Raw genomic sequence first — 27,307 nt, 5'->3', positions numbered from 1 at the left:
TACTTTGTGTTTCTTTGTCTCAAGTACCTGTCTTTCCTGTCACCAAAAATACATTACTACCTCTAAAAGCATTAGAAAATACGGATCTGAAAATTGACAGAGGTTAGATGAAAGTTACTTTTCCCTTTAAGAATGGCCTGTAGAGTTTATTTTTGGCTGAAAGATAAAACACCAAGAAAAGGGATAGTAACAAAACCTCACTTCCTCTTATAGTGATTTGGCTCACTGCAGAATAAATATTTTGCAGGTGTTTCTCACTCTGGAGCCAGGTAAACTGAAAACATGCATTAGTTTTGGGTCGTTCTTTTTAACCACCCATGTTATTTGGAAGGAGATATCCCATTTGAAGTTGTGAGCTGTTAGCAGTGAATGACTTTTCATCTCCTATTTCTCTGGGCTTTGCTCATTAGAAAAAGATCAGTAACTTTTCGTGTAAGTGGCAGGTGATAGATCTGGCTCCTGTTTCATCCTGACTGTTTCACAGTAAAATCCTTTGGCTCAAAAGTTGTCTGCCCGTCCAAGGATTGTCCAGATCACAATTAAGGGTGTTGGAAAGAAGTTGAAGCTTTCTGGAATACATTAGGTATACTCCTAAGAAGCTCTTAAATGGCTGGTGAGGAGTTTTTTTGTTCTGTTCTTATTGTGGTTTTTAAGCCTTCAAATATCTCCTTAATGCTCCTGTCTGGCCCAAATCCTCCTGGCTTGCACTGGATCACTACCTTCCACAGATGTCTCCCTTTTTAGGCTTTTAGACTTGATTTCACCTGCTGTTTGACATTCATTGAAAATAAACAGATCAGACCCACTGGTTTTCCTACCAGCCTGTGAAGGGAATAAAGGACAGATCATTTGGAGAGAAATACTTAACCCAGCAATCATGAAAACTTAATGTAAGATATGAACTACCTATGAAAAGAGGAAAAATCTTTTCAAAAGGTATGCAGTGAAGGAAACTAAAGAACGCACATATCTGTTTATTTGTTATTCCACTGAGGCAGCTATTTATGTATGCAAAATCAATAACAAGCAATTAAAAATCTTGGCACCAAGATAAACGCACATTTTTGTTCTGTATCACTCTTTTTGTGTGTAGTTTGTGCTGATAGCAACAGGTTTTGATCCAGACAGGCTTTTCTTCAGCAGTTACAGGCAGACTTTGGAAGTGGCATCAGATAGGTCATGCAGAGTATTCCAGAGCACAGCTCCCTCCAGAAGGGTCCTGATAAGAGCATGGGTTATAACAGGAGAAAATCTTAAAGGAACTTTTTGATAGCAGGGTATCTTTCAAAGCAAACAAATCTGAAAGTGCTTCATTACCTATCATACTTGTTTTATCAAGGATTGGTGAAATCACGGGGTTAAATTTGACAGCCTCCCAGTGGAAATATTTTCTCTGCCATCTGTGGTGCCATCTACTGCACAGCTTTGTAGAGGCAGGATGAGAGAACTGCATCTCTTCACTGCTGCTTTCACGTCTTTCTTTCCATCTTAATATTTAATAATGGTTCCTTTTGTGTTTTCGTATTAATTTCCCTTCTTTTATGTGTATATATATATATATATATATATATTCAGTCAATATTTGGAATTTAATTTTAGCAGGTTTTTTGATGAACAAATGTTAAAAAGAGAAAATAAAGAAAGAAATTTAGGAAATTAACTTGCTAGTTAATTTATTGATTGTAGTTCATTGACTCATATTCTGGATATGAATTTATTTAGTTAGAAATATCTATATTTGTATATATATGTGTGGTATAAGGTAGAAACATGGAAATTTTTTGTTGTTGTTACTTGTTTCTCAATCTCTGGTTTTTTAAAACTTAGATAGAAGCATTGAGTATTTCAGTTGTGCTTTTTTACAGCTCTTGTTTGCTGCTCTGAGGAAGAGATAAGTCATTAAATTGGCTTCTCACAAGTGGATGTGTTTAGTTTTGTTTGCAGTCTGTTGCTGGGGGCGTGATATAATTTTGTCAGTTCCATATCAAACAAAATTTTTTTTTGTTTTGATGTTGAATTGTTGGAAACAGCTACAGAGATTTTACATAAATATTTCCGGAGTGATCTCAAGATACCTAAAGGCCAAAGATTTAAGATGAAAGATCTGAAAATTTCAATTTATTACTCCCATTTCTTTCACTTGCCTCTGTTAATTGAAGCACCTTGTGCTCATATCATCATAGCCTGAGGTTTTCCTTGAATAAACCAATGCATGAATTTTTTAATTACCTACCCAAGCTGGATTTGGACGGCTTACTCTCAAAAGTACCAAAGAAGAAAGGTTCAGTGGTAGCAGCTAATGGAGCAGCAGGAGAAACCAGCTGCCTGCAACATTTTAAACATATCATCTAACCTGCTAACAACACGTCTAAGCACCACGATGTTTGAAGTGCTGTTGGCTGTGAGCTGGATTGAGCACAGCTTCCAATATTGTTGACTGCTGTGCATAAAAGATGGTATCAACAGTGGGCTTTGAAAATTTTCCCCTAGAAAGGACAAGACTTAAGTTATTTATGTCCTAAGTAACTGCTAACATGCTCAGAGTGAGCACTATCAGAAGTCAATTATGATGACGTAAGTTAGGAGTTGAAAATACACCTTGGCATATCGTAACTGCAAAAGTAAAAGCTGTTTGAATTTCTAGGGTTTGCTTTTTTTTCTTAAATCTCAGCTTCCCTGGAAGCCAGTGATTCACAGCTCTTAGAACTGGGGGTTTATTGTTTGCTCAGAACACAAGATTTTAAGAGCATAGTGAGAAAGATTTGAATATGTATCATGAGACCATTGCAAACCTTTGGAATGCTGAAAGCTAATGACAAAAATAGTGTTAAATCTTCAATCTCAATAGAAGTTGAATTCTATTTTGGGGAAGGAAGTGGAGCTGGAGCTTTTGGCTCTCTCAGCTTTCCTCCAGCCACTTAGAACAGTCGGGAACAGGCGTTTGACATTAAGAGAAGAGGAAAGTGGCTGGTTGAGCAGAAAGGATGAGGAAAGTACTGATGGGCCATTTGGCCGCTTTCTAGGTCGGATTTGTTCCAGCAGTCTGGGTGCTGTGGAGGTTGTGCTGAGACATCTCCTCACACACGACGGCTCCAGGGACGGGTCTGAGGGGAGGCCATGGTTGGGAGGGATGGCGGGAGAGGGGCCTGTCGGGGGGCGGGGCCATCACCTGTCTGTCAACAAGAGCGGGAGACGCCATTGGTCGGTCAGAAAGGGCGGGAAACGCCATTGGTCGGTCAAAAAGGGCGGGAAAAGCCCTCAGAGGGTCGGAAAGAGCGGGAGGAGCCCTTGGTCAGTCAGGACAGGTGGGGAAAGCCCTCCGTTGGTCAGGAAGGGCGGGAAAAGCCGATCGTTGGTCAGAAAAGGTGGGAAAAGCCGTTGGTTGGTCATAAAGGGTGGTAAAAGCCCTCAGTTGGTCAGAAAGGGTGGGAAAATCAGTCAGTCTGGAAGGGCGGGAAAAGCCCTCAGTCGGTCAGAAAGGGCAGGGAAAACCCTCAGTTGGTCAGGAAGAGTTGGAGAATCCCTTGGTTAGTCAGGAAGGGTTGAAGAAGCCCTCAGTTGGTCAGGATGGGCACAAAATGCCCTCAGTTGGACGGGATGGGCAGGAAAAGCCCTGAGTTGGACAGGATGGGTGAGAAAAGCTCTCAGTTGGACAGGCTGGGTAGGAAAAGCCCTCAGATGGACAGGACAAGCAGTGCCAGCTGCTGCTTATTAGAAATGGAGGGAGAAGCCCTCGGTTGGTCAGTCAGGAAGGGCGGGAAAATCTTGACCTTGGCTCCTACAGAAAATTTCTGCCTTTTCTCTCTGCCCCTGTGGTTTGACCTTGGATCATGAGTTTTACATCCAGCGTGCAGAAAAGCAGCTTCTAACTTCTGTGGTAACCTCTTTTGTCTCTTGTTAGCATGGCTTCATCCCTTCCAGAGGAGCTGGATTGGTCTGTGCCAGCTGTCATGGGGGAGCACAGTGTGTGCTCCACTGAAGTGCCAGCTGGGAACAAGGCCAGCTTCAGGGAAACAAGTCTGTCTGGACATGACAGCCATGTCCCCAGGTAAAAGACATGGAAAATAGCACCTGTACTCTCTTCCTGTGATAATGCTTAAGTAGGTAGCACACGACTGCACGGAATGGGCTGGTGCTAATGCAAAAAACATACTCCCCTACAAAAACAAAGGGGCTTTCACGCTGCAAATGGAATCTCTGTTCCCTCAGATCTCTCTAAAATGTCTGTGGCTACAGCCAGAAATACAGAAAATGAGTATACTGAATTACACCAACAAAAAACATTCATCAATTTTTAAAGAGTCTTTCTGCACACAGTATATCAGCCTCAAAGGGTAGAACAGACTAGGAGCATCATCAAGGTATTTTAAAAAGAAAAGGTTAGATGATGATGATGATGATGATGATGATGAAGATGATGATGATGATGAGAGTTCTTGGTCTCTGGCAGGATATGGAAAGCTCATGACTTTAGAGATGCACAGTTCTAAGTTTTGAAGAGTGTTGGTTTATTACCTTGCAGATTTTTATTTGCAACTGTTTCTTTTGGGCATTTATATTTTTTGCTTGCTAAAGATGCTACAATATTAATCTTTTACGCTATTTGTGTTGAAGAACAGTTCTTGTTTTATACAGAAACAAGTATCCACTCGTGCTGCAACCTGTTAGAAGTGATCAGGCAAACCCTGTGAGTTGTGCAGCACCCTCTCCTTCTCTGCTCACATGTCACTGTTGACTAAACCACAATGAATTTTAAGTAGGCATACTTGGCCAGTGTTGCGTGTTTGCTTATTAAAATTCAGATAATCTCTGCAAAAAGGGACAGAATATCAACAGGGGGTACCCAGAGACTTGCTGTCCTCTTCCTCCTATTTTACATTTTGCATATTGCATGTGACATTTACAACTTCTGTTGGCTGACAAATTAGGAAATTGGGATTGGAATAGAAACCTGGACTTTCAAATTCTGCAGCAAACCTAGAAGTACATGTGGAATATTAAGACGGTTACAGTGGACAGAACCAAATGAATAAGTAAAATATTTATGAGTATGAAAGCAACAACATGGTTTAGATTTCCTACCTTTTCTTTCATCCATCTGCCCATACAGATTTTTATTGTCATCAACATTAATTTGTGTGGTGTTGGAGCTCTGCACCAGAGTCAGCTTTGCTTACCTGTTTTACCTCTTGCTGCATGGCACACTGAGCTCACCAGCCAACCATTTCCTCTGTGCTTAAAAGAATTTCTATTTTGGATATGACAGGGAGATGTAAGATTTTGAATTTGGGGGAAGAGACTAGGAGTCTGAAATTTAGGGAGTCTTAGAACTAATTCCGAAGCTATTATACAGTAGAAAATGAATTTATATATTGGCTGCATGAGCAGGCCTTCTTGTACCATCAACACTGCAAATGCTTCACTGTTTTACCTTTTTGAAAGTCATTAGTCTCTCTGTCTCCAAATTTATTCACCTGAAAAACAGGAAAAAAACTTGCATTGTGTTTCTTAAACAGTTTAATATTACCAGACAAAAATGTTAGTAATACCATCAGGCTTTTTAAAGTACAGATACTATTGTGACTAACATTTTAAAATAAAAGGTTAATACTCTCCAGAAATTGCTTTTAAAAAATAATTATAATTCTGTTTCAGCAGAATGGGGAGTATATGGAAGCTGAGCTACAAAATGGAAGAAATATGGTCAGCTGATAGAGGGGAGCCTTAGTGACAATTCATTGTTGTTTAAGGAGACTCAGCCCAGCTTTAAAAATCATTACTGATGTTGTAATGGGATAATTCATTTTGTGTGGCCTGCGCTGGTATTGGCCCATCTTGTCTCAGTGTATTACTTGATGACAAAATCGGACTTTGCTGATAAAACTTTGAGCTAAAATAAGTTCTGTATAATCCTTAATTCCTACCTAGACTTATGACAGTGTATAGTACACTTGCAATTTTAAGGACAGCTGAAGTGTTGGAGTCAGATTGCTTATGAAAATAAAAAGCATCTGTCATAACACTCAAACCAGGCCAGGATTTTGCTGTAAGGGATCTGCTGCAAGGTTACTTTGTCTTTTTAGGTGAAAGATCCAGATTTTATTCTCTTCATGGTGTGTCTGTCGAGACTGAGCTTTCGTATAATTAAAACCCTTAATGGTTTGTTCAGGGCAGCAGATCAAAAGTTAACGTGCAATGGGACAACAGGAAGTATTTGTACTCTTGAACACTTTTTAAATTTACAGCATTTAAAAAAAAACTTTGCTGAAATCACAGCCAAAGCCAATATTACATCATTTATAGTAAAACATTAATCATTAGTCACAAACCAGCCACTTGGTCTAAAAGTTCAGCTGGTGAAAAATTTGACGGTTTCAGGATTGAATAGAAGTATACTTTAAATTGTGTCCTCAGTCATGCATCTGGAATGGAAAGGCAAAGGTTTTAGGGAAACTGAGCAAAACAAAATTAAAAAACAAAAGTGTTCTTCCACATATCTGAAATAAATGGATGCTGAAAGCAGTTTTAGCTTCCACGCTTTTTGTAAGAGTGGGGATACTTGATCAAAACTCAGAGTAGAATGAGATTTTAACATACGATCTGTATCATTAATTGTCTTGGTTTCAGTTCTGAAGTTCTTGAAGCAATAGAAAATGTTATTCAAGGTGTACTTCAAAGCTTGGCCCAAAAAAAAGCACCTGTTCTCACAGTGGCAAACAGGACAGACTGGAGGAACATAGAGTAAGTAGTATGTATTTTAAAGTTCTGCCTTCTATTAATATCAATGCCATGAATATAAATTTGATTATATAACTTCCAGAAAATTTAATCATACGTAGTTCTGTAAGTATTAGAATCAGTAAATAATTTGACTTCTTAAAAAGTAATGAACAAATAAAACATAAATGCTTAGTAACCACTCTGAACAGGCATCGTGTATTAAATAATAGCAGACCATAGCATAAAGGAGAATGTAAAACCACTGTAATAGGGGTTGGACAGGAAAGGGAGGTACTATAAACAATCATTTTCTGGAAGCAGTAGAAACCAGAAATGATAAGTTGTGTTTGAGTGAAAAAACCTGTTTTGGGCTGGAAGAAATTACTAGCAATTCCATCCTCCAAACCCATTCTGTGCTTTCTTTTTTCTTTTTCTCTTCTTTTCCTCATGGTATCTTATTTCTTAAAATGATAGTGATAAACTTAGCCTTTTATTCTTCAGAGAAGCTGCATCTCACCTCTTCCCATTGTGTTTCTTACCTGTGTGGTGTGTTCTAAGTTAATCACCAGCCAAATAAAGCAAACCAAGTTTCCAATATGTTATCTAAATTTCAGGTCTTACGCCAGCTTATCTAAACAGGATTAGAATAAAAGCAACCTGTCCTCCTTTACAGCACACTCTGTGATTTGTAGGAAAGTGCTTGTGCAACAGTATTTTTCCAAGGAGCTCATTCAACCTGAGAATCCCCAATACTGAGAGATTATCTGCCTTCTATAACACAGAAGCAAAAGAATAAAGGAAGACACAAATCTATCTCTGGCCTTGTAACAGCTTTGGACATCAGTGGGTTAAATAATATTCAGATTGATACGATTACAGAGGTGCTCGTAAGTGGACATATTACAAACATTTAGGGCAGAGGAAGCACAGCAAACTTTCCAGGTGTAACACTTTGGTGGAACACTCATTTAATGAGAACAATAAACTTCTGCCAATCAAAAAACCTGAGGGGCCTGAAGGTAATCAGTTAACTGAAAGGCTTGTACATTCCGGGGAATTTAATGGTTTGTGTCTTGATAGTTTGACAAAAATGTTTCACTCAGATGTCTGTAAAATTAAAATACTATAACAAAGTTATGCAATTTTTGGCAGTCTTCAGGGAAATGGCATTCCAGGCTAGAAAAACAAATGTGAGCCTTTAGTTGCCATCAGAACACATATGAGGAAAAATGTTCAAATTAAAACAAGTTAAGATCACAGTATGTTAAAAATAAGGCTCATCAATCACATGAAAAAAGCGGAACTATTATTTCTGGTGGAGAAATATAATCTCAGATATGTATTTCCATTGAACAGTGACCTATATCCCACTTTAATACAGTTCAGGAAGATTAAAATAACAATAAATAATCAAATAAAAATAAAATCAGGATGCCAAAATATAATATGAATGGCAGAAAACACAATCAGTGGGGCATTATTTTTCTTTTTTAGGCAGCTTTCTCATACCCAACCTACACAGCTGGAATGTGCTGGGCAGGAATGAGTAGAACAAGGGAATGATTTCATGTTTGACATGTTCCTTGTAAACATTTGTAGACACCCAGAGAGGTGTTTACCTGAGAATGATGTCAATCAGTGAGAATGCCAAGCCTTAGGTAGTACAATCGCTTTTCATTTTCCCGTTTTATCTTTTCAGGAATTAAAAAAAACCTAAATACATAAAAAATTCCCAGTAGTGGAATAAAGATTTTATAGAAAACTCCTCTGCTCGAGAAAGCACAGTCCTAGGAAGAATGGGAGTGTTCCGGGTTTAACCTGGGAGCAGCTCAGCCAAGTCTTGATTACAGTTTTCCTCTTCTTCTGTTACAATGTAGAGAGCAGGCAATGGTAAAGCGCAAATACCTTTTAAATGTTGCAGCACAAAGGCAATAAAGTTACTTTAAAGCTGGCAGGCAGATGCTACACTGGGTTGTGTCTTCGGGTTTGTGCAGCGTGTGTGCTCTGCCACCCAAAGGATGCACGAAGCAAAACCTTCGACAAACAAATTGAGAGACATGATGTGGTTTTAGATGAAATTACAGCCATTATACCACGAGTACTTTTTAATAGTACACACAAAACTATGAAATGAAAAGGAGTGCTTTAAAGTCAGGACTGCCATATCATAAGGCACTAAAATAATTTTCTGTAAAATAATGAAGTGTCTTTAAGAAAATAACTGATTCTTTTGGTGAAATGTGCATCTTCACACATGAAACGGTGAAGCATGACATGGTGGAGCTCATTTAGATTAAAAAGCTCTTTAGAGGACAGGATGGGCCACCTTTCTGTTTCTAAAAGTTAATAACAGAGTAAAACTGAGTTCTTCTAATAATAATTTAAGGTCATAAACTAGATAATGTTATTGTCATCTGAAATAGTAACAGCTTTTCACACATTCTACATCAGAAAGTCACTGTGTCAGACCTTATTTCTAGTGTTCTAATAAGGGTTCAAATTTTTTCCTGTCATTTATTCCTTTGTTTTCATGTTAAAAAGTTATTGATGCTGATATATTAATGGTTCTAAACATAACTAAAATATTTTTCTTGTCTCTACTTTTGTCTGGAAACTTATATATTTTATGCTTAAATTCAGTCTTGAAGCATCTTCTTGGGAAACCCTTTCCTGCCTTTTTTCCTTTGGCCACTCCAACTCCACCCAAACTGATGGTTTCTATGCTGAGTCTGAAAATAGCCCTGGAGTATTTGATTATAGGAAAGGGGTCTGAGGCTGAATTACCTTGCAGGCAACAATTTACATGTATTCAGTGAGTTTACTCACTCATGTATTTGTTTGGAATGTGTCAGATTTAAAGATTCTGTAGGTCTACAGATGATACCACGTTGTACTACAAAACAGATAAGAAGTGACTGCCCTCAATCAGCACCAAGATTTGGTAAGTTAAAAGAAAGTCCAAAAGAAGAATTCTTGGGGTTTTGGTTTTGGGATTTTCTTTGTATTATAGTTCAAAACTTTGTTTAAAAAAGAAAAAAAATTGAAATATTATGCACTGCAATTTATAATTGTGTGGCTGGTATAACCTGATACTATGACCAGCCCTTTGGCTTTTCTCTATTAAATTATAGTGAGTGACAGTGAAATTAATACAATATTCTTAGAGTTTTTCCCCTGCCTGAATGAATATTAGCTGAAGGCATATTCAAAAGGTCTTAATGTAAAAACATCACCCTTCTTCAAAAAGCTGGCTAGGAAAGGAATCTTGGAATACAGACAATAAGGTCATTTCTTTTTCTAACTGAGTCATTTAATTTCTTGGCCTGGACATCAGGGCACACATTCCCTTACTTAACTCCATCATATTTTTTCTCGTTATGCTAGAAATTATTGAGTCTATTGATTAGTACAGTTTCTCTGTATTTTCATAGCACATTAAAATTTCAGTTTTATTTGTGGGTCAATAAAAAGACAAATGATTGTATAAGCACTTCAGAAAATTTATATTTTTTAAAATTTTTTTTCAGCTTTGATGCTCAAAATATTATCTATGATCTATAAGATGGTGCAGAGCAATACTTATGCAACTAAAAGGTAACAGACTTAATTTCTGTAATTTCAAATAGAACTGTATTTAAAGTATGTTTCTGTGCAAAACAGCCTACAGGATGCAAACCTGTAGGATTCCTGCACAAAGAATATTTTAGGTTGATCTGACTGATGATGCTCTTTATAAATTTCTCATGAGCCTGCAGCTGCTTCAGGATTATAATTACAAATACAAAATTTTGTCTCGATAGAGATATATATTATTCAGACACTCTACTGTTTGGTAGCCAAAGTGCTGTGGACTGTATAATCAATGACATTTCCTGCATGCTTAAGATACCTCGGAGAAGTCTGCATATAGTAAGTGGCTTCTTATAAATGTTTTTGTCATTATTTCTGAATCTTATAGATTAAACTGAAAGGGGAAATATGAAAAGTTATCAGTGGGAATTACATTGTTAAAATAAAAAGTGTCATTAATGAAAACTAAACCTAATTATGGTTTATCATGGCACTCAAAGGGTTTCTTTCTTCACAGAAAATTCATAGAGTCTTATTGGTGGAAAAATGCCAGCTAAAATCACAGAGGCTTTTGCTATTATCTAGTGAAGGCAGTGCTTAAACTTTAGAGTGCAAGGCACCTGTTTAGCAGTTTGCACTCAAATGATTTGCTAACTTGGGGGCTAAATAAAAATTAAAATATATCAGAAATGTAGCAACCAGTCAAATTCACTTGTATCTCGTGCCTTACAAGGGTTCCTTTGTATCTAAAATTATTTATTGTAAGTATGCCTTGATGTGCATGATGACAACAACATTGCTTAGTGTTTAAGGAGCTGGTGGCAGTTGATCACTGCTTAGTACTGGCCAGGATTCTTTTCAGAAATTTCTTGTTTTGCCTGTGCAATGTGACAGTCTGTAGCTTTCCATTTACTGTGTACAACTTACTGTTTTTTCCAGCTGTCTACAACTAAAGGTTTTGTTGCTGGTAATTTAAGTTACACTGAGGAAGATGGTACAAAAGTGAATTGTACCTGCAGTGCAACAGTATGTATTATAAAACAGAAACAGTAATTCATAGCATCTGCTTTTACAAGATACTTGTTGTAGTTTAGGTCACTGTACACATTTATTACACAATTCTGCCACAATAGATTGATTTCTGGAAAAGTGGTTTAAGGAGATGAGGTTCAACTGACCTAGTCCTGAAAGATTTCCTATAGCCATGCAGACTATGAAGGCAGCAATAGAACTCAAACTTGCTGACTACTGCCACAATTTTCTGGAAAATGTGTTCATTGTAAGCCTAAGTCACTCATTTCAAAATCTGAAAGATAACCTTAGCTGCCCATTACACTTTGTAAGCAGTGCCTTGTTATTAATGCTCTTCTGCAGCTCTTCATACTTTTATTTGCTGAGTTCTTCCACCCTGGCACCGGAGGTGATTCAGCAGTCAGAAGTAAAAACAGACCACACACTTAAATACATACATATTCTTTTGCCAAGTTCTTCCTCCAGTTCCTGTTTTCTCATCCATATGCTTGCCAGATTGAGCCAATCCTAATATGAGATGCAAAGTAAACACTACTATGTGTTCAAGCTCTGGCTCCAAAATACCTATAAAATCAGGTTATAGGTCAATAAAAGGAAGGATTTAATTCTTAAATATTTTAAAATTGTATTAAATTTTCTATCTTCATACCAAGCAGACATTTTTTCTGGCTAAGACAGATAAAAATTAATCAGGTTATTGTCATTATCTGTCATGCCCATATGATGAACAATCTTCTGCAATAGTTTTGAAAAGCATCTTGTCATGACAGGGGGACTCCTAGAGAACGACATAATAGAGCAGGATATGAATGACTGAATATGCTTATAAAAAGGTGAAATGTCAAGATTGATCTTGTATATGCAAGATGAATGGTTGTTTCAAGATGCAATTGTGTCCTTCATTACCTAATGCTGTTATTTTAAAATATATCATTTTTCTCTATTTAAAATGATTAATCTCATTTGTGTTGTTTTAGGCAGTCTCTGTGCCATCTAATGTTCAAGGAATTAAAAGTATCCTTTGAGCAAGAACTCTCATCATAGACTGAAAAAATAAAGTAAAAACAAAGAATATTCCAAGTTAAACAATGTTCTGGTAATTTTTTCTTTGCTTCTTGGCTCTGAAATTGAGTCATGATCACTGCTTTTGGCTCCAGAGCAAGTATTTTAGAGCAGTTAAGTTTTAATTGATTGGTGTGATGGATCACTTTGCATGCAGCTAGCCTTAACAGAAAAGATTTAATCTCACATGCCAAATTTGTGTTAATTGTAGAAAAAGATGCAACTTTTCAGAGGCTCCTGGATGATGACTTCTTCAACAAAGTGTCCCCATGTATCATGGTTACGGTATGCATCTTACATTTCATATCCTCTAGCTAGACCTAATTTAAGTAATACTTCAGCATTGCAGAGGTGTTCAAACTGGGGCAAAAGGCCATAATAAAATTAATATGAAGCATATATACCAATGATTAAAAAAATTTTATTATCCTCATAGAAGTATGAAATATACATTCTAAACACTTATTTCCTCCAAACATCTCCTTAGAGCTTGGTATCTTATCAGCTTCCTGTGCTGCTGTAAAGTCTCAGAAAGGCTCAACTGCTGAGTGACCTCTTGTCCTTCAGGATCCGAGGTTTAGCAAACCCAAATGAAACAGAATTGGTTGATTTTGGATTGTACTGAAGGAGCTATGGAGCCAGGAGAAGTAATAGGAATGTGTAAATGCAATATGCATACAATGAGAAAAAAACATTTCCCCATACCTGAAAGAGAGAAACATTTCTCCTATGCTGCATATCATTCCATTTTAGTCAGTCCTAGCAAGAATTTGTTTTATATTGTTCCATTAGTGCCATAAATATTATTTTGAGATAAAAAAGTGGCCTTCCTACACCAGCTTATACAGACACTAGGGTACCTCTATACATCAACTCCCAGACCTTAAAAATTAACTCCTTGAACAGAGGAATGTCTGATGCTTCTCCAGTGCCCATAACCCAGAACACCTGCCAGGCTGCTCCCAGCCCATCCCTCCCTCCTCGCAGAGCCAAAATAGGAGCACAGAACTCTCCCTGCAAAACAGCTGCTGGAGAAATGTTTCTGCCAGCATTTTTTTTGTTTGTGTGCTTTTAAATGACAAATGTAAACACATATGTAGCCAGATGTTGTTTTAGTTAATCTTAAACTGTTTGCTTTTATTTTATTTCTTTAGGGAAGAGGTGTACCAGATCTTAACACACGACTTTTGGTCAGGAAGCTGTGGGATTCTTTTCAAATTCCTATTTTCAGCCTTATGGATGCAGATCCACATGGTAAATCTGTAGAGGTTCAGTGGTACAAAAGGAAAGCCAAATGTGTTTAGAATGTCTTTTCTCAGTCTTATGGGAAGGTTCTGAGAGCCCAGAAATCCAACACAATCAGAAGGTTCTGTATCTACATTGATCTCATATGAAATTAGGAAGATTAATGCAAAATGGGAAGCAGCTGCTCAAAGCAAGAGTATTAAGAGATATGGATTAGACAGGATAAAGAAAGACACCTTTGATGATAAATGTTGGACAATGTGTAAAAGAGCTGCTTATTCTTGGGTTTGAATTGACTATGCATAGACAGCGTGAAACATTTAACTGTGTGAAGGTGACTTATTATGCTCCAATTCTGATTATTTTGACATACTCTAAAAATATTTCTAAGCCATAAAGAACCTCACTAATCATAAAGCCATAACTGTGATGCCATAAAATTGAATTAGACAATCTCCTTAAAAATGCCCAGTGTGCAGATTAACAGACACTTGATTTTTGGTATTCTGCAACCCAGGTGTAGAAATAATGTGCGTCTACAAATATGGATCTGTGGTGAGTATATTTTTTCCCCTTCAAGTACATTGTTTTGTAGCCCAGCCTGGAAGCTGGAAGGTATGAAATGCTAGAACCTTTTTCAGGAAGCTTGTTTTGTTCAGTTACAGGGCAACAGGTGTATCAAATGAAACTAGAATATGTCGTGTTCATTACAAACAATGGATGTATTCCTTTATACAACATGTAATTTACTTGGCTGTAGGGTGCTGTAAATGACAAAAGTTTTCATGGATTCTAAAAGCAACCTGACAAAATCTAGTAGTACACCAGTTCTGGCTCAGAAAGTTGGAGTCACAAACCGTTGGGAGCAGGGGGAGTATTCTGAGAAGTATCATTAACTGCTTATTTGTTTTTACACTTTTCCCTGAGATATTTGCTGTAGCCATGATACGGGACCAGATGAACCTTTGTCTTGGTTATTTTTATATGATGTGGTACTTTACAGCAGAAAATATCAGAAATTTCCAGTTTTGATTGTCATTGCCCTCTTGGCTAATTTTTTTTTTTTTTTGCAATCAGACAGATATTGATTGTAAAAAACCTAAACAAACTGTTCAGACTAGACCAGCCTAAACTGCACTAGTCTAGAACCTGTCCTAGGCCAAAGGGTGCCAATTTTATCAAAGGAGGGGGTTCCTGGCAAGAGGACACAATAAGCTTCAGTTGCACTGTGCTCTCCTATACCATTCTGAGAGTGAAAATGCCCACTTGTCTTTGTAATACAACCTGGCCATGACCTTGTAAGGCCTATGTCTCAAATAACTTAAACTAAAAATCACTGAGTGTTATAGCTGACCTTTCTTGTTTTAGTCAATGTCTTTTGAGGCCCATCATCTCGCTGTTCCATCTATAAAGTGGCTTGGTCTCCTTCCATCTGATCTCAAGAGGTTAGTAATTCCCCAAAGAAACAGAAGTGTTCTTCTGCTTCATAGACAGCAAATGCAATCTGACTTACTGCACAAAAATCCATTTAAATCCATTATTCTTTTTATACATTATTTTGGCTTAATATAAAGAAATAAGCTGGAAAAAATATATTTTTAAGTGTGTGAGAAAATCTAAGAACTTTATTTTCTTTTCAGATTAAATATAAGTAAAGATGCCTTGATTCCATTTACAAAACAAGATCAAAATAAGTTGGCAAGTGTACAGAAGAGACCTTACATTGCTTGTCAGCCACTGTGGAAAAAAGAAGTGTGTATAAACCTACTGTTTCCTATTTCTTCCTCCCCACAGGACAAATCCTATGTCTGACAAGCAGAATCAGTAAGGTTTTGCAGCCCTAAAAGAAGGCAAGATTGGGAAAGCCCATGCCCTGGGATGTCTCTCTGAACCAGGGGGACTCAATGGCTCTCAGAAGCAGTTTAAGCTCTCCTGCCATAACTGCTTAAAGCAGTTCCTTAGTCAGTACTAGACCTCTGATCTTGGCTGTAGCTTTTAAAATATAAATATCTCAATTCAGGCACATATTCTGTGAAATGGTTAGAATGGAAGAAAAGGGGTTACATACCTCCTCCTTCCTGTTGATACTCGTAAATTGTGTTCCTGTGAGGTGCACACAAGAACATACAATAAATAATCAATAATCTCAGCTCAGTGACAGGGACTTTGCAGCACCATTTCCAGTCATACTGACTTTACAGTTTTACATGCATATCCAATGAGTGTAATTCTTACTTAAATTTTTACCTAACCCTGGAGAGGGTGTTACAGCATCACACATTAATTTTTTTCCTTTTTTTTTCTTTTTTTTTAAGCTGGAAATGATGGCAGCATCTAAACTGAAGGCTGAAATTCAAGTTCTAACTTCTCTCTCACAAGATTACCTTTCCAGAGTCTATTTACCAAACAAACTGCAATTTGGTGGATGGATATGAGCACTGCTTTGCAAATGAAATGCTTTTCTATATATTGATTTGTTTTGTTGACTGATCTTAGAGAAAAACCCTGCAGAGACAGAGGAGTATCTGTCAGCTTCTTGTAAGGTTTCTTTATACTGTATCTAGATCACAATTTTCTCTTTTTGCAGAATGCTGCTGCTTCCATTCCATGGTTTCTGCAGTGTAACAATGCCAAATGCAATGATACACACAGAAAAGATAATGAAATATGTTCTTTCTCAACAGAAAAATGTTAAGTTTAAAAATGTATCCAAGAATTGCTTTACCTTCTGTCTTAAAGCACAAGATGATGCTGTACTAAGCTTTTTATTTTTGAAGGGAGTGAAAGACTTGGTTAAGAATTTATTGTACATTACTCCTTTTGGATATTGTTTTAAGTACGACATGGTGGGGGTTTGTGTTCACTGTAAATTCAGACCAAAAAAGTCAGAGATAATTCTTTATTACTGCAAGCTATAAATGTTCCAGCAATCAAATTCTATCTGTCTTCAATGAATAAGTATGAAAGCAGATGTTACTGATTAAGAATTTAATAAACAATTCTGTTAATGATGCACATCATAACAGAATCCCTTTTTGATTTTATTTATTTAGTTGGCTCTAAAACAGTAAAAAAGGAGCAGAAAACTGTGGTGATTAAAGTGTACAATAACTTTTGTGAGGAAGGCAGATTGACTGTCCTGAAAATAGTGCCTAAACTGTCCTACAGAGTTGCCAGCACAGATCTTACAGACAGTATTTTAGTATATTTATCTAGTTGGGGTTTTTTACTGCTCTTCCACCAGTATTAAATTCGAATTTAAATTCCTTTAACAGTAGCAGTATTCCTGTAACACAGTAGCAGTGTTACAACTGATAGTGATGGTTGGTGTCCAGTGTGGACCCAGGGAACACAGGGATGGTCCAGCAGCAGGAGGGTCAGGTCAGGAGCTGTTGGCTGTTTGGCCTTGAGGAAGGATTTATCTGCATGAGAATGAGTTTCTGGAATAGCTGGGGCAGCATTCTACCAAAGGTTTAATGCTGTTTGAAACGAAACAGGTGACATGACACAAACACAGAACGTGCTGACTTGGAAGGGACCCACAAGGATCCTCGAGTCCAACTCCTGGCCCTGCACAGGCCCATCCCCAGGAGCCACACCATGTGTCATTCAAACGCTCTTTGAGCTCTGTCAGCCTTGGTGCTGTGCCCACTGCCCCGGGGAGCCTGTTCAGTGCCCAACTACCCTCTGTGGGAAACCCTTTTTCCCGATACCCAACCTAACGAGACCCAACCCAACGCTCCTCTCGGGAGGGACCCGCTGCAACGGCCCCGCCCCTCGCGCCCAGCGCGCAGCCGCGGCCCCGCCCCGCGGCGCCTGCGCAGGGAGGCGCGGCCCGGCCCGTGCGCGCCGTTGGGACCCGTCGTTGAGGGCACGGCCCGAGTGGGCCCCGCTCCGGTGGGTCACGGGGAGGGGAGAGAGCGGCCCCGCTCCGCCGCTGGGTCACGGGGAGGGACAGCGCGGCCCCGCTCCGCCGCTGGGTCAGGGGAGGCCCGGCCGGGCCCGCAGCGCCCGCGGGACTCCCGGGGGCAGCTCCGGCCTCCGCCGGCCGGGGGCAGGACCCCCGCGGAGCGGCGCGGCCTTGGTGCCCCCCGGGCGGGGCGTGAGGCGGGAGGGCAGCACCACGGGGCGGGCTCGGGGCCAGCGAGAGGCACGGCGGAAATGGCTCTCGAGAGGGATCCCCGACAGGGAATCCTCGGCAGGGAATCCCTCCTCCCTCCAGGCGGGAGATGTCAGGGGTACAGCTGCGACGAGAGGTGTCCTTTTATTTACTTAATTAATTAATTTGATATATCTGTACATCCCTGAGTGCTTTCCACGGCCGCGCTGGTGTAGAGGCTGTGGTGAGACGCCCCGGGCACGCTGGAGGGCCTTGCAGAGGCTTTGCTGAGGGCCTTGCAGGGCTCGCTGAGCCTTTCCCTCCTTCGCAGGGCCAGGATGAGTCTGTTCGGATCCACGTCGGGGTTCGGCACCGGCGGCACCAGCATGTTCGGCAGCACCACAGCAGATAACCACAACCCCATGAAGGTACGAGTGCCAGCCCCCGTGGGCACCACTGCGCCGATCTGTGTGTTAGTGTGTCACAACAGAGCCTTACAAGAGTAATAAGATCTCAGTTCACAGTCTTTCAAACGTTGCAAGTTTTGTTTTGTCTCTTGTTCTTTGTAGGACATCGAGGTAACATCTCCACCTGATGACAGCATCTCTTGTTTAGCATTTAGTCCACCCACGCTGCCGGGTAATTTCCTCATTGCAGGATCATGGGCCAATGATGTAAGTACTCACGGTCAGACATGCAGGTGAATAACGTGGGAGCACTGGTGCCTAAACAGCAAAATGGCATCCTAAAAACTACTACCAGGGCACCTGAATATATAACTTGTTGAAGAACTCTAAAATTTGTGTCTGGTACCAAGGCACTAAGTTTGACAAAGCTGGTAAATCATCCAGTTTGACAGTGTAGCCTCAAAAAGATTCAAGTTCATGCAACATTATTCAGTTTTGTTTGAATGGAAGGGTGAGATCCCAGCTGGCAAAAGTAGGGAGGGAAGATGAATGTGGGAATGTTTTTTAACTGTTGTGTTTGATCTACTGGCTGGTGGCCTGCAGGGAGCAGCTCCTGCCCAGCTGAGGGTTAAAGGTTCTGCTGGAGAGCACGGTGAGGTGTTTCATGTTCTTTGAGGTGAAGCTGAAGTTGTGGGGTTAAGTTTTGGCTGTACAGGAGAAAGGAACATAATCAGAGAAAATAAGGTTTCACTAGTTCTCAAAAAAACTACAAACCTTGGTGTTTATAATCTCACTTAATGTTGGATAAACTAAGGCTGGGATCTTCAAGACAATCTTTTAAGTTATGTTACTATGTTACCTCTGCATCTGCTTCTCCTGTTACAGGTTCGCTGCTGGGAAGTTCAGGATAATGGACAGACAATTCCAAAGGCTCAGCAGATGCACACAGGGCCCGTACTAGATGCTTGCTGGAGTGATGTATGTTCCTATTTAAAATACACAGTTTTTACCAAAACTCTAAATAAATTGGCATGTGGTTTACAGTCAAATGAGTTCCACATGTAGATACAACCCATGGTTGCTGTATAGATTTACATTGCTGTAAATGTGTTCTAAGTGTGTCCTTGTGGGATAGACTGACATGGACTTAAGAAGTTTTAAAGTGAGTTTAAAAGCTAAGAGTGTATTTTAAGCTAGATAAAACCTAGCACTGTTTGCTGTTTTATGACATACAGGCATAAATAAATGTCCTGCTGCTTCTTCGTCTTGCAATCCCTGTATGTGTTATATTGATGTTACACTATTATTAGAAGAGACTAAGACTTGACAGTTTTTTGATAGATACTTCGTGATAGAAGCAGTTAATCTCTTGGTCCTATTTTTGTTTTTTAGGATGGGAGTAAAGTATTTACTGCTTCCTGTGATAAAACTGCCAAAATGTGGGATCTCAACAGTAATCAAGCGATTCAGATTGCACAAGTAAGTAAGCAAGCCCCAAACTATTAGGTGGTTCTTTTTCCTTTTCTGTTTGTGTTAAAATCTGCCTTTCTTAGCATTTTTATGTGAAGTGCACCTGAGTAGGTGATCAAAGTGATTTGAGTAACCTGTGCACCTGTTTCCTCTGTTTCACTTAAAAGAAATTTTTCCATTGCTGCAGTGATCTCACTAAGTCACCCTGCTGCATTAGAGGGGAAAAAAATTCAGATATCTTTGTATTGACTTTCACAAATACCAGTTTTCTGCTGCAGCAATAACAGGGATCATAGTTTACATTCTCAATATAGAAGTTAATTAATGTCTCTTCATAGAATGTGTAATTATGGTGACCAAAATGAATTACCAGTTATGTAATTTAAGAAGAGAGTTAGTCTCTTTAACGATTGCTTCTTGTATCAGATTCTCAGCCTTGAATTTAAAATCTTGCAATTAACATAGACTTTTCTTCTGTAGCTCTTGCCAGAAGCTTGGGGTTTTTTTGTTGGTTTAATATAGTACTTCATTTATTAAAAAATACTGGGTTTTAGCATGATGAATAATATCCTTTATACATAAAGTCTTGCTCTCCTTAATTTATAATTCTGCCGTGACCATTTTCCTGTGTGAGGTGACTTGGTTGTAATTCTTTGTATCAGGAACCTTTATATTTATGTGAGTGATTTTACAGCACTAAACACAACAAGGTCACGATCAACCTTTATCCTACTTGCTGTGACTAAAATCATTAATTGCTTTTCTTGAATGGATGAAAAGTGTAAATAAATACAAAAATATGAGAAGCATAAACAAGAAGCATGGCCTGTTATATTAGTAATTGTTTGTCTGTTTGCCCTTTTTTTTTTCTTCAGCATGATGCTCCTGTGAAGACTATCCATTGGATCAAAGCACCCAATTATAGCTGTGTGATGACAGGAAGCTGGGATAAAACTTTGAAGGTATGATTTTCACCTGAACAAATGGACACAAAGTGTGCTGGTCATTTGTGTATGAAAGTACGTATGTGAAGTGAAAATATTTTATTAAATGCTAATAGTGGAATAGCCTCACTTCACAGAGTGAAACAACTTGTGCCAATTGTGTGGCACAGGTTTTACTGAAGTAGTTTGAATCCTCAGCTCCCAGTTTAAGTTTGTTCATTTTTCTTTTCCCATCAGTTCTGGGATACCCGTTCACCAACACCTATGATGACACTGCAGCTCCCTGAAAGATGTTACTGTGCAGATGTGGTAAGCCAGGATATACAGGAAACTGGTGTCAGCAGGATGACTGGGAGTAGGAATAAACTGGCAGATTTTGGGGCTTCTCTAGGGTGGTACTGAATACTGGTAGTATTTAATCTCTGTGTGATTTTAGTATTAGAACATAATCTGATCTTAATTTCTCAATGGCAGTGAAAAACTGACTTGTTATGTTCGAAGATATGTCTACAAATGAACTTTGTTCTTCTTCCCTCTAATTCCTTTAAGTTCATCAGGGTTTTCTGTGAAGTAATGGACTTCTCTGCCACGCTGTTAACACAAGTGTCTCTCTTCCAACCTATTTTACAACCTTATCCAGGTTCATCCTATGGCAGCTGTGGCTACTGCAGAAAGGGGTTTGATAGTTTATCAGTTAGAGAACCAGCCTTCTGAATTTAGAAGAATAGAATCTCCTCTTAAACACCAGGTAAATTATAATATTTGTTATGAGTGTGTTTCTACAGATTGTTGACATTCTGGGCTTGACATTTCATGGTAAAAACAAGCACTATTTCAAAGCCAAGTTTTCTTAGTATGGCACAGGACCTGGTCTGCCATTGATATATTGGTGATTTTCATAAGGATTTAGAAATTCAAATACTGTGGCCCAAATTCTCAACAGAATTTGACCCATCTCTTGATGTTGTTTGTGGTTTTGCTTTACTTTGATGTCTGTGATGTTTTGTGTCCCTGTGGAAAAGAAGTTTCTAAGAATCCTTTGTATCTTCTCAAATTTAGCATCGCTGTGTTGCTATTTTTAAAGACAAAGTGAACAAACCAACTGGATTTGCCCTTGGAAGTATTGAAGGAAGAGTAGCTATTCATTATATCAACCCCCCAAATCCGTAAGTATTTAATAAACATCCTTTCTGTATTGATCAGTTCACAATAATGACTCTAAAAAGATATTTTTAATTGCTTTTTTATTTCCCTCCCAGTGCAAAAGATAATTTCACTTTTAAATGCCATCGCTCGAATGGAACAAACACATCAGCACCTCAGGACATCTATGCTGTAAGTATTGAACATCTGGAACTGTATCACATATTCAGGGCAGTTTACACTCGTAATGTAAAGTTGGATCTGAATTGTTTGTTCTCCTTGACCTTTTGTCTTGCCAAAAGTTGTCTTAGACATGTATTTAAAAATCTGTCATACTGAAAGAGGAAAGACAAATTTTTATAGTTCACATAAAACAAGCACCAAATCAGCCTTTCATGAAATCATCAACAAGTGGAGTTGAGACTTGTTAATTTTGCAGATATTGAAACAAAACTTCATGTAGTTGTATAATGTCATTATGCATAGAATTTTAGGTACTGCAAAAAAAGGTGGTGCTTTTCTTGTTGCTTTGGTGTTTTTTGTTTGGTTGGTTTTTTGTTTTGTTTTGGTTTTTTTCTCCAAAAATATATCTGAAAACATTTTATAAAATAAGAGTTCTATCTAGTTGATTTTTTTTTCCTGTGTATTTACTCTTTTAGGCTTTAGCACATCTGTTGTGAGTGTTCCCATCACCTGTTCACATATGTGGTGTTTTACACAGTATTTTTTGTGGTTCTGCAGGTGAATGGGATAGCATTTCACCCTGTCCATGGTACTCTTGCAACAGTGGGATCTGACGGCAGATTCAGCTTTTGGGATAAAGATGCACGGACGAAGCTAAAAACCTCAGAACAGCTTGACCAGCCAATATCTGCTTGTTGTTTCAACCATAATGGCAACATATTTGCATATGCTTCCAGTTATGATTGGTCAAAGGTAAGAAAGTTTGGACTCTCATTCATGCTTGCAGTTGACTACTGAGTCTGTCCTTGTCATGCGAGGTTTCCACTGTTTGTTATAAATAGAAGCTGGGTTTTTCTAGTTTTTAAGAAAATTTACAATGGTCACTTTGGACACCTGATGAAGTTTTAACACTGAAATTGTTCATTCTGGGGATTTTAGCTTCAGCTGGACAAAATTGCTAAACGATGCTGTTTTGCAAATGTGGATGAGCAGAATGTAAATTCCATGACTCAGAAGTGGCTGTGGTTGCTCACACACATTCTGCCCTGGGCATTGTCCTGGGGCAGTGTGGCACCCAACAGGTTCCCACAGATCTCTCTGAAATGCACAGCTCTGCTTCCTGTGCAGGGGAGAAAAAGCTCTGACTGTGGTTATAAACACCCCACTGTTTGAATGCCATGTACTGAATTTTCACTACAACTCAGTGAAGCTTTTTGATGGTGCTTATTTATGTGTTTCTCTTCCAAACTTAACAATATATATTGAAGAGAATCACAACAAATATGTGGAAAATCAGTACTTCTTAATAGTTTAAGAAGGGAGGGTAGCAAGATTGAAATGTAACTGATTTCCATGGTACTTTGAGGATAATATTCCTTGTATTTATGACTGAAATGAATGCAGAAGTCACACAGCAAATTAAAAAGCAAAATTTTAATTGACTGCATTGTATCTAGTCTTTTGCCCAAAGTAAGATAACTTCCCAATGCCAGAGCAGATGAATTCTTCACTTCAATGCTTGGGTAGACTGCAGTGGTAGAGATGGACCAGGGTAAATCAATATTAAGTAGTAAAACCAGTAGGTGTTAAGTACTAAACTTCCTTCCCAGAACCATTTCTGTCCGTAGCGTTGGTAATTTCCAGCTTGCATGTTGGACTTCAGTGGCTTTATTAGTGTTTACTCTCCCTGATTTGGATACTTGGGTCTTGAGCTGGTAATGTGGATGCAAATCATGTCAACATGCAAAATGACATATTTGCATCTGCAGTTGGGGAAGAGATAATTTTGCAGTTGCCTGTAGAACTTGGGCTTCATTTTGAAAAGGTGTAACCTTGTGTCATTTAAAAGAGAGAAAATACAGAGTGAAGCTGGGTGACCTTTAAAGGTTTAAAAAAATCAGTATACTGAGTTTTTGTGCTGCATCTGTAAAGTAGAACTTAGAGATGTGTGGTTATTTTTTTTATACTTTTAAAATGGATACACATCTGTTAAATATTACTTTATATGCACAGTTCTAATAATTGCTTGTTATAGTAAGCTCTTTCTAATCCACCAACGTGGTCCAATATCTGGTCTTAAAAGGTTTCAAATAAAGCCTTAATAAACAAAACTAATGGAATATCTATATTCTTACATTTTAAGGTTATGCTGATATTTCTTGTTTGAAGAGAGTAAATGTAGATTATTTTTCTTTTTAGGGTCATGAATTCTATAATCCACAGAAGAAAAACTACATTTTTCTGCGAAATGCAGCAGAAGAGCTAAAGCCCAGGAATAAGAAGTAGAGTGTGACTTGTGATACTCTACTTGTTCTGTTGTTCCTGCCTCTGCTCTTTTGCCATCTGGGCTCTGTTGCACCATGGTTCAGTTGACTTTGGATCACAAACATTTAGCAGGAATTGTAAAAATTACATTAAATGTAATCTGACTTGCTGGAGAACATTTTTCAAATTAGATACTCTGATGTGTTTAAGAAAGAGAGTCTCGTAATGACATGACTTAACCACTCTCTGTTCCACAGCAATAATGAAATTGCAGCAAAATCAACATCTGGGGTAGATATTCCTGCTTTGAAGTACAACCATTTGTATCTATGGATTTATTTTGTTAGTACAACATTAAAATTTGTTAATTATAATAGTTCTGGAGATGTTGTATAAATACTGTATTTTTTGTAAGTACTTGAAGAATCACCAGTAATTCTTCTCAAAGGAGGCTTGTTTTTTCTTATTAATAATTCAGGGGTTCTTTCATTGCTTTCTGGTTTTTGAAATGGAAGCATTGTCTGCTGTATGCCAGGAAGAAATGCTTTGCAAATTGTTTTTCCTCCTTTTTTCAGATGAGTAGGAAGGTATGTAAGGGGCCAACAGCAGTGACAGAAACTCAAGACAGAAGATGGGCCCAGTGCAAACTTTAGTTTAGTTTTTTCTAACGCTCCAGCAATGGTCACAAACTTTGAGCCACTCATGCTTATTCTAGTTCAAAGTTGCCAGTGGTGCCAAGTGTTAAAATGTTCAGTAACACAAGCAAACCACTAAAGGTTTTATTCGTGACCAAACCAATGTGTGCAAAATTCTTGTGACTTAAACTGCTTGGAAACTGACACCTTTTAGTGTTAAAAGTTGGTTGTTCTGCGTCTCTCTTAACATGATTTTGTCCTGGAACAGGGTGTTCAGGACTGAAAAAAATAGTCATTTTTGTAGTAACTAGAAAGTAGTGCTGGGGAGCTTCATCCAGATCAAAAGTGCTGTGAAACAAAGCGAGTGGGTCTCTTTCTGACTTGAATCTACCACTGTTTACTTTTAACTAGTCAGTTGTATACATGCCAAAGTTTTCTTTTCAGAAGTGAATGCTTATTATTCCTGTCTAACTTGTTTATTTGATAACGACTGAATAAAAAGGGGGGGGCGCATGTATAGAAATACATGTCATATTGTACAAATTCTCTGTAAAACTGTTATGTTTTATTGCTTATGGTTATGGATTCATGCCGCATTTCAAATAAAATTTTTACTAAATGCTTTTTTATATTCAAAAGTTCTGTTTATAATACCGTGGACAGTGTGGTGTGTTCACTTCTAGAAGCAGCTTTTTGTCCTTTCGCTGTAATTCAGAGGCATTTTCTGAAAGTCCACTCCTTTTCCTCCAGCTGGGAATTGAATGCATTTTCCAATTGCTGTTTCACTACAAATGATTCCTGTGGTTTTGGGTGAAGGAGTTGGGAGAACTGGTGTGAAAGGTCTTTTATTTTGTAAGAATGAATCAAGTTCCTTGGTATTTCAACAGGGATGATCTCTTCTATGTTTTTATTTCTCAAGACAATTTTTTTTCTTGCTATCTCTATATATTACATGGTTTTAGATTTCACATTCATGAACTGTTTGTTTTCTTTAAGGTAGGAAAGAGTTCCCAGCACTTATATCAATAGCTGGTCATTTCCTCAAACATTTTTTCTGTTTCTGTTGATTTTTTTTTTCCTAAGGTTGCGATTGTTATGCAGCAATTTTTGATCGTTAGCACATTTTTCCAGACTTCCCAGTCAAGTGAATGCCACCAAGCAACTGCAGGCTCAAGATTAGGTGGATGTGATGGTTGATGTGCAGAACTCCCACTGGTGTTAACATGGGAGAATGGAATGGATTATTGTTTCTTGTTTTAAAGAATCTGGTATTTTTAGTTTAAATACTCAACAGTGTGAATTGAGTGAGAGAAAATAGATTAGTTCAGCAGGTACATTTCTGTGGGAATCCCATGGAGTTGAACCTACTTAAGTGGACACTAAAGCCAGCACTGCTCAGTCTTGTTTTGTAATTTGTTACGTGTTGATATGTTGAGTAGTTATTCTCCTGCTGGACTCAATTTCTTTGTCAGTGAGGCTTCAGAATTATTTAGTCATCACTTGCTGCTTGTTCAGACTAATTTTAGACGGGCATATTTTCCATTATGTTGCTGTGCATATTAGATATATTCAACTGGGAGGAGAGAGTCAAACTTTGAACTGATTTGTTTTCCATTACCCAAGTTAAGAGAACACATTGGCAATTTACTCCTCCCTGGAATTATTGTGAGGCTGAGTTGTAAAGTACACACAGCTGTGTGCCTTCGAGCATCAAACGTAAGTGAGAGCTTATTCACACACTAATAAATGTTAGAGCATTTCTGGAAATGTATTAACTTGCTATTCTGTGGCAGTTACCTGTCAAAAAAACCTGAGTGAAGAATGTAAGATTCCTATTTTCACCGGTTTTTTTAAAGTTTGCTGTCAATGTTGGTGTTTTATTGCACAAAAATAATCTTTGGCATAAAGAGCAATTCAGTTAAGCCCCCCAAAATGGGAATATTTTACAATATTTGTAGATGAGTTTCCACCTGCTACTCTCACGTGTCAGTGGTTTTGCACATTGGTTTAATGAAGTGTATTTCAGAAAACTAAGCAATTGCAAAGTTTGTCTGCTAAAGCCTTTCACAAATGAAACCAGACATGTTTGCACAATGGCAGGCAGGCAGTGTCTTAATTTACCATCTGTCAGAGGAAATGCAATACTGAATTGGTGAGTACTCCAGCTTAGCACCTAGGCCAGGAAATGGGTCTGTTTGAGTTGTTTTCCAGAGAGGTATGGATTTGAGATCGAGGTGGGGTTAGGCATATGTGGGACATTTCAATTAAACTATTGCTTAGGCCTGGTTTAATTTAACTGTGGAAAAGTGCTGTTTGCAGATGTGTTTGGACAAATTGTGTCAAACCACTGTCACAAGGTTCACAGTGTCTGGCCTTTGAAATGATAGAAAGCACTTATTTCTCCTTTGCTTTTTCTACTGTGTTTGTAGAGATGAACCAGGGCAAAATGAAATGCTGTTATGTTTTTATGTCTCCAGATTGGCTAAGTGTCATTTGCAGTCTGGGGCGAGGTGAGACTAACTTCTTTCAAAA

At 38.4% G+C, this 27,307-nt stretch overlaps 2 protein-coding genes across 4 annotated transcripts; both read left to right on the top strand.

Moving 5' to 3' along the window:
* The first annotated feature begins 3,226 nt into the window (after window positions 1-3,226).
* On the top strand, window positions 3,227-16,649 carry SPO11 (SPO11, initiator of meiotic double stranded breaks). 3 transcript variants are annotated; one of them, XM_027697472.1, is made up of 14 exons: window positions 3,227-3,305; window positions 3,902-4,048; window positions 6,628-6,741; window positions 9,573-9,661; window positions 10,248-10,314; window positions 10,521-10,629; window positions 11,230-11,316; window positions 12,300-12,336; window positions 12,560-12,669; window positions 13,539-13,638; window positions 14,147-14,184; window positions 14,998-15,074; window positions 15,270-15,381; window positions 15,945-16,649. In XM_027697472.1, the coding sequence occupies exons 2-14, from the start codon at window positions 3,903-3,905 to the stop codon at window positions 16,062-16,064; spliced, it is 1,206 nt and encodes a 401-aa protein (XP_027553273.1). In that variant the 5' UTR covers window positions 3,227-3,305; window position 3,902; the 3' UTR covers window positions 16,065-16,649. The 3 variants fall into 3 exon arrangements, with proteins under 3 accessions (XP_027553273.1, XP_027553275.1, XP_027553274.1); XM_027697474.1 differs by having other exon boundaries at window positions 3,255-3,291; XM_027697473.1 differs by having other exon boundaries at window positions 3,274-3,365.
* Window positions 16,650-17,438: 789 nt separating this feature from the next.
* Window positions 17,439-25,406, top strand: RAE1 (ribonucleic acid export 1). The gene is made up of 12 exons (XM_027697450.1): window positions 17,439-17,526; window positions 18,060-18,156; window positions 18,298-18,402; window positions 19,021-19,113; window positions 19,528-19,614; window positions 20,481-20,567; window positions 20,787-20,858; window positions 21,190-21,297; window positions 21,609-21,715; window positions 21,809-21,884; window positions 22,434-22,628; window positions 24,075-25,406. The coding sequence occupies exons 2-12, from the start codon at window positions 18,067-18,069 to the stop codon at window positions 24,159-24,161; spliced, it is 1,107 nt and encodes a 368-aa protein (XP_027553251.1). The 5' UTR covers window positions 17,439-17,526; window positions 18,060-18,066; the 3' UTR covers window positions 24,162-25,406.
* The last annotated feature ends 1,901 nt before the right edge of the window (window positions 25,407-27,307 follow it).

Source organism: Neopelma chrysocephalum, unplaced genomic scaffold (assembly GCF_003984885.1).
Source record: "Neopelma chrysocephalum unplaced genomic scaffold, ASM398488v2 Primary Assembly neopelma1_119, whole genome shotgun sequence".
Classification (NCBI taxonomy): domain Eukaryota; kingdom Metazoa; phylum Chordata; class Aves; order Passeriformes; family Pipridae; genus Neopelma; species Neopelma chrysocephalum.
This window is presented reverse-complemented; position numbering and strand designations above follow the sequence as displayed.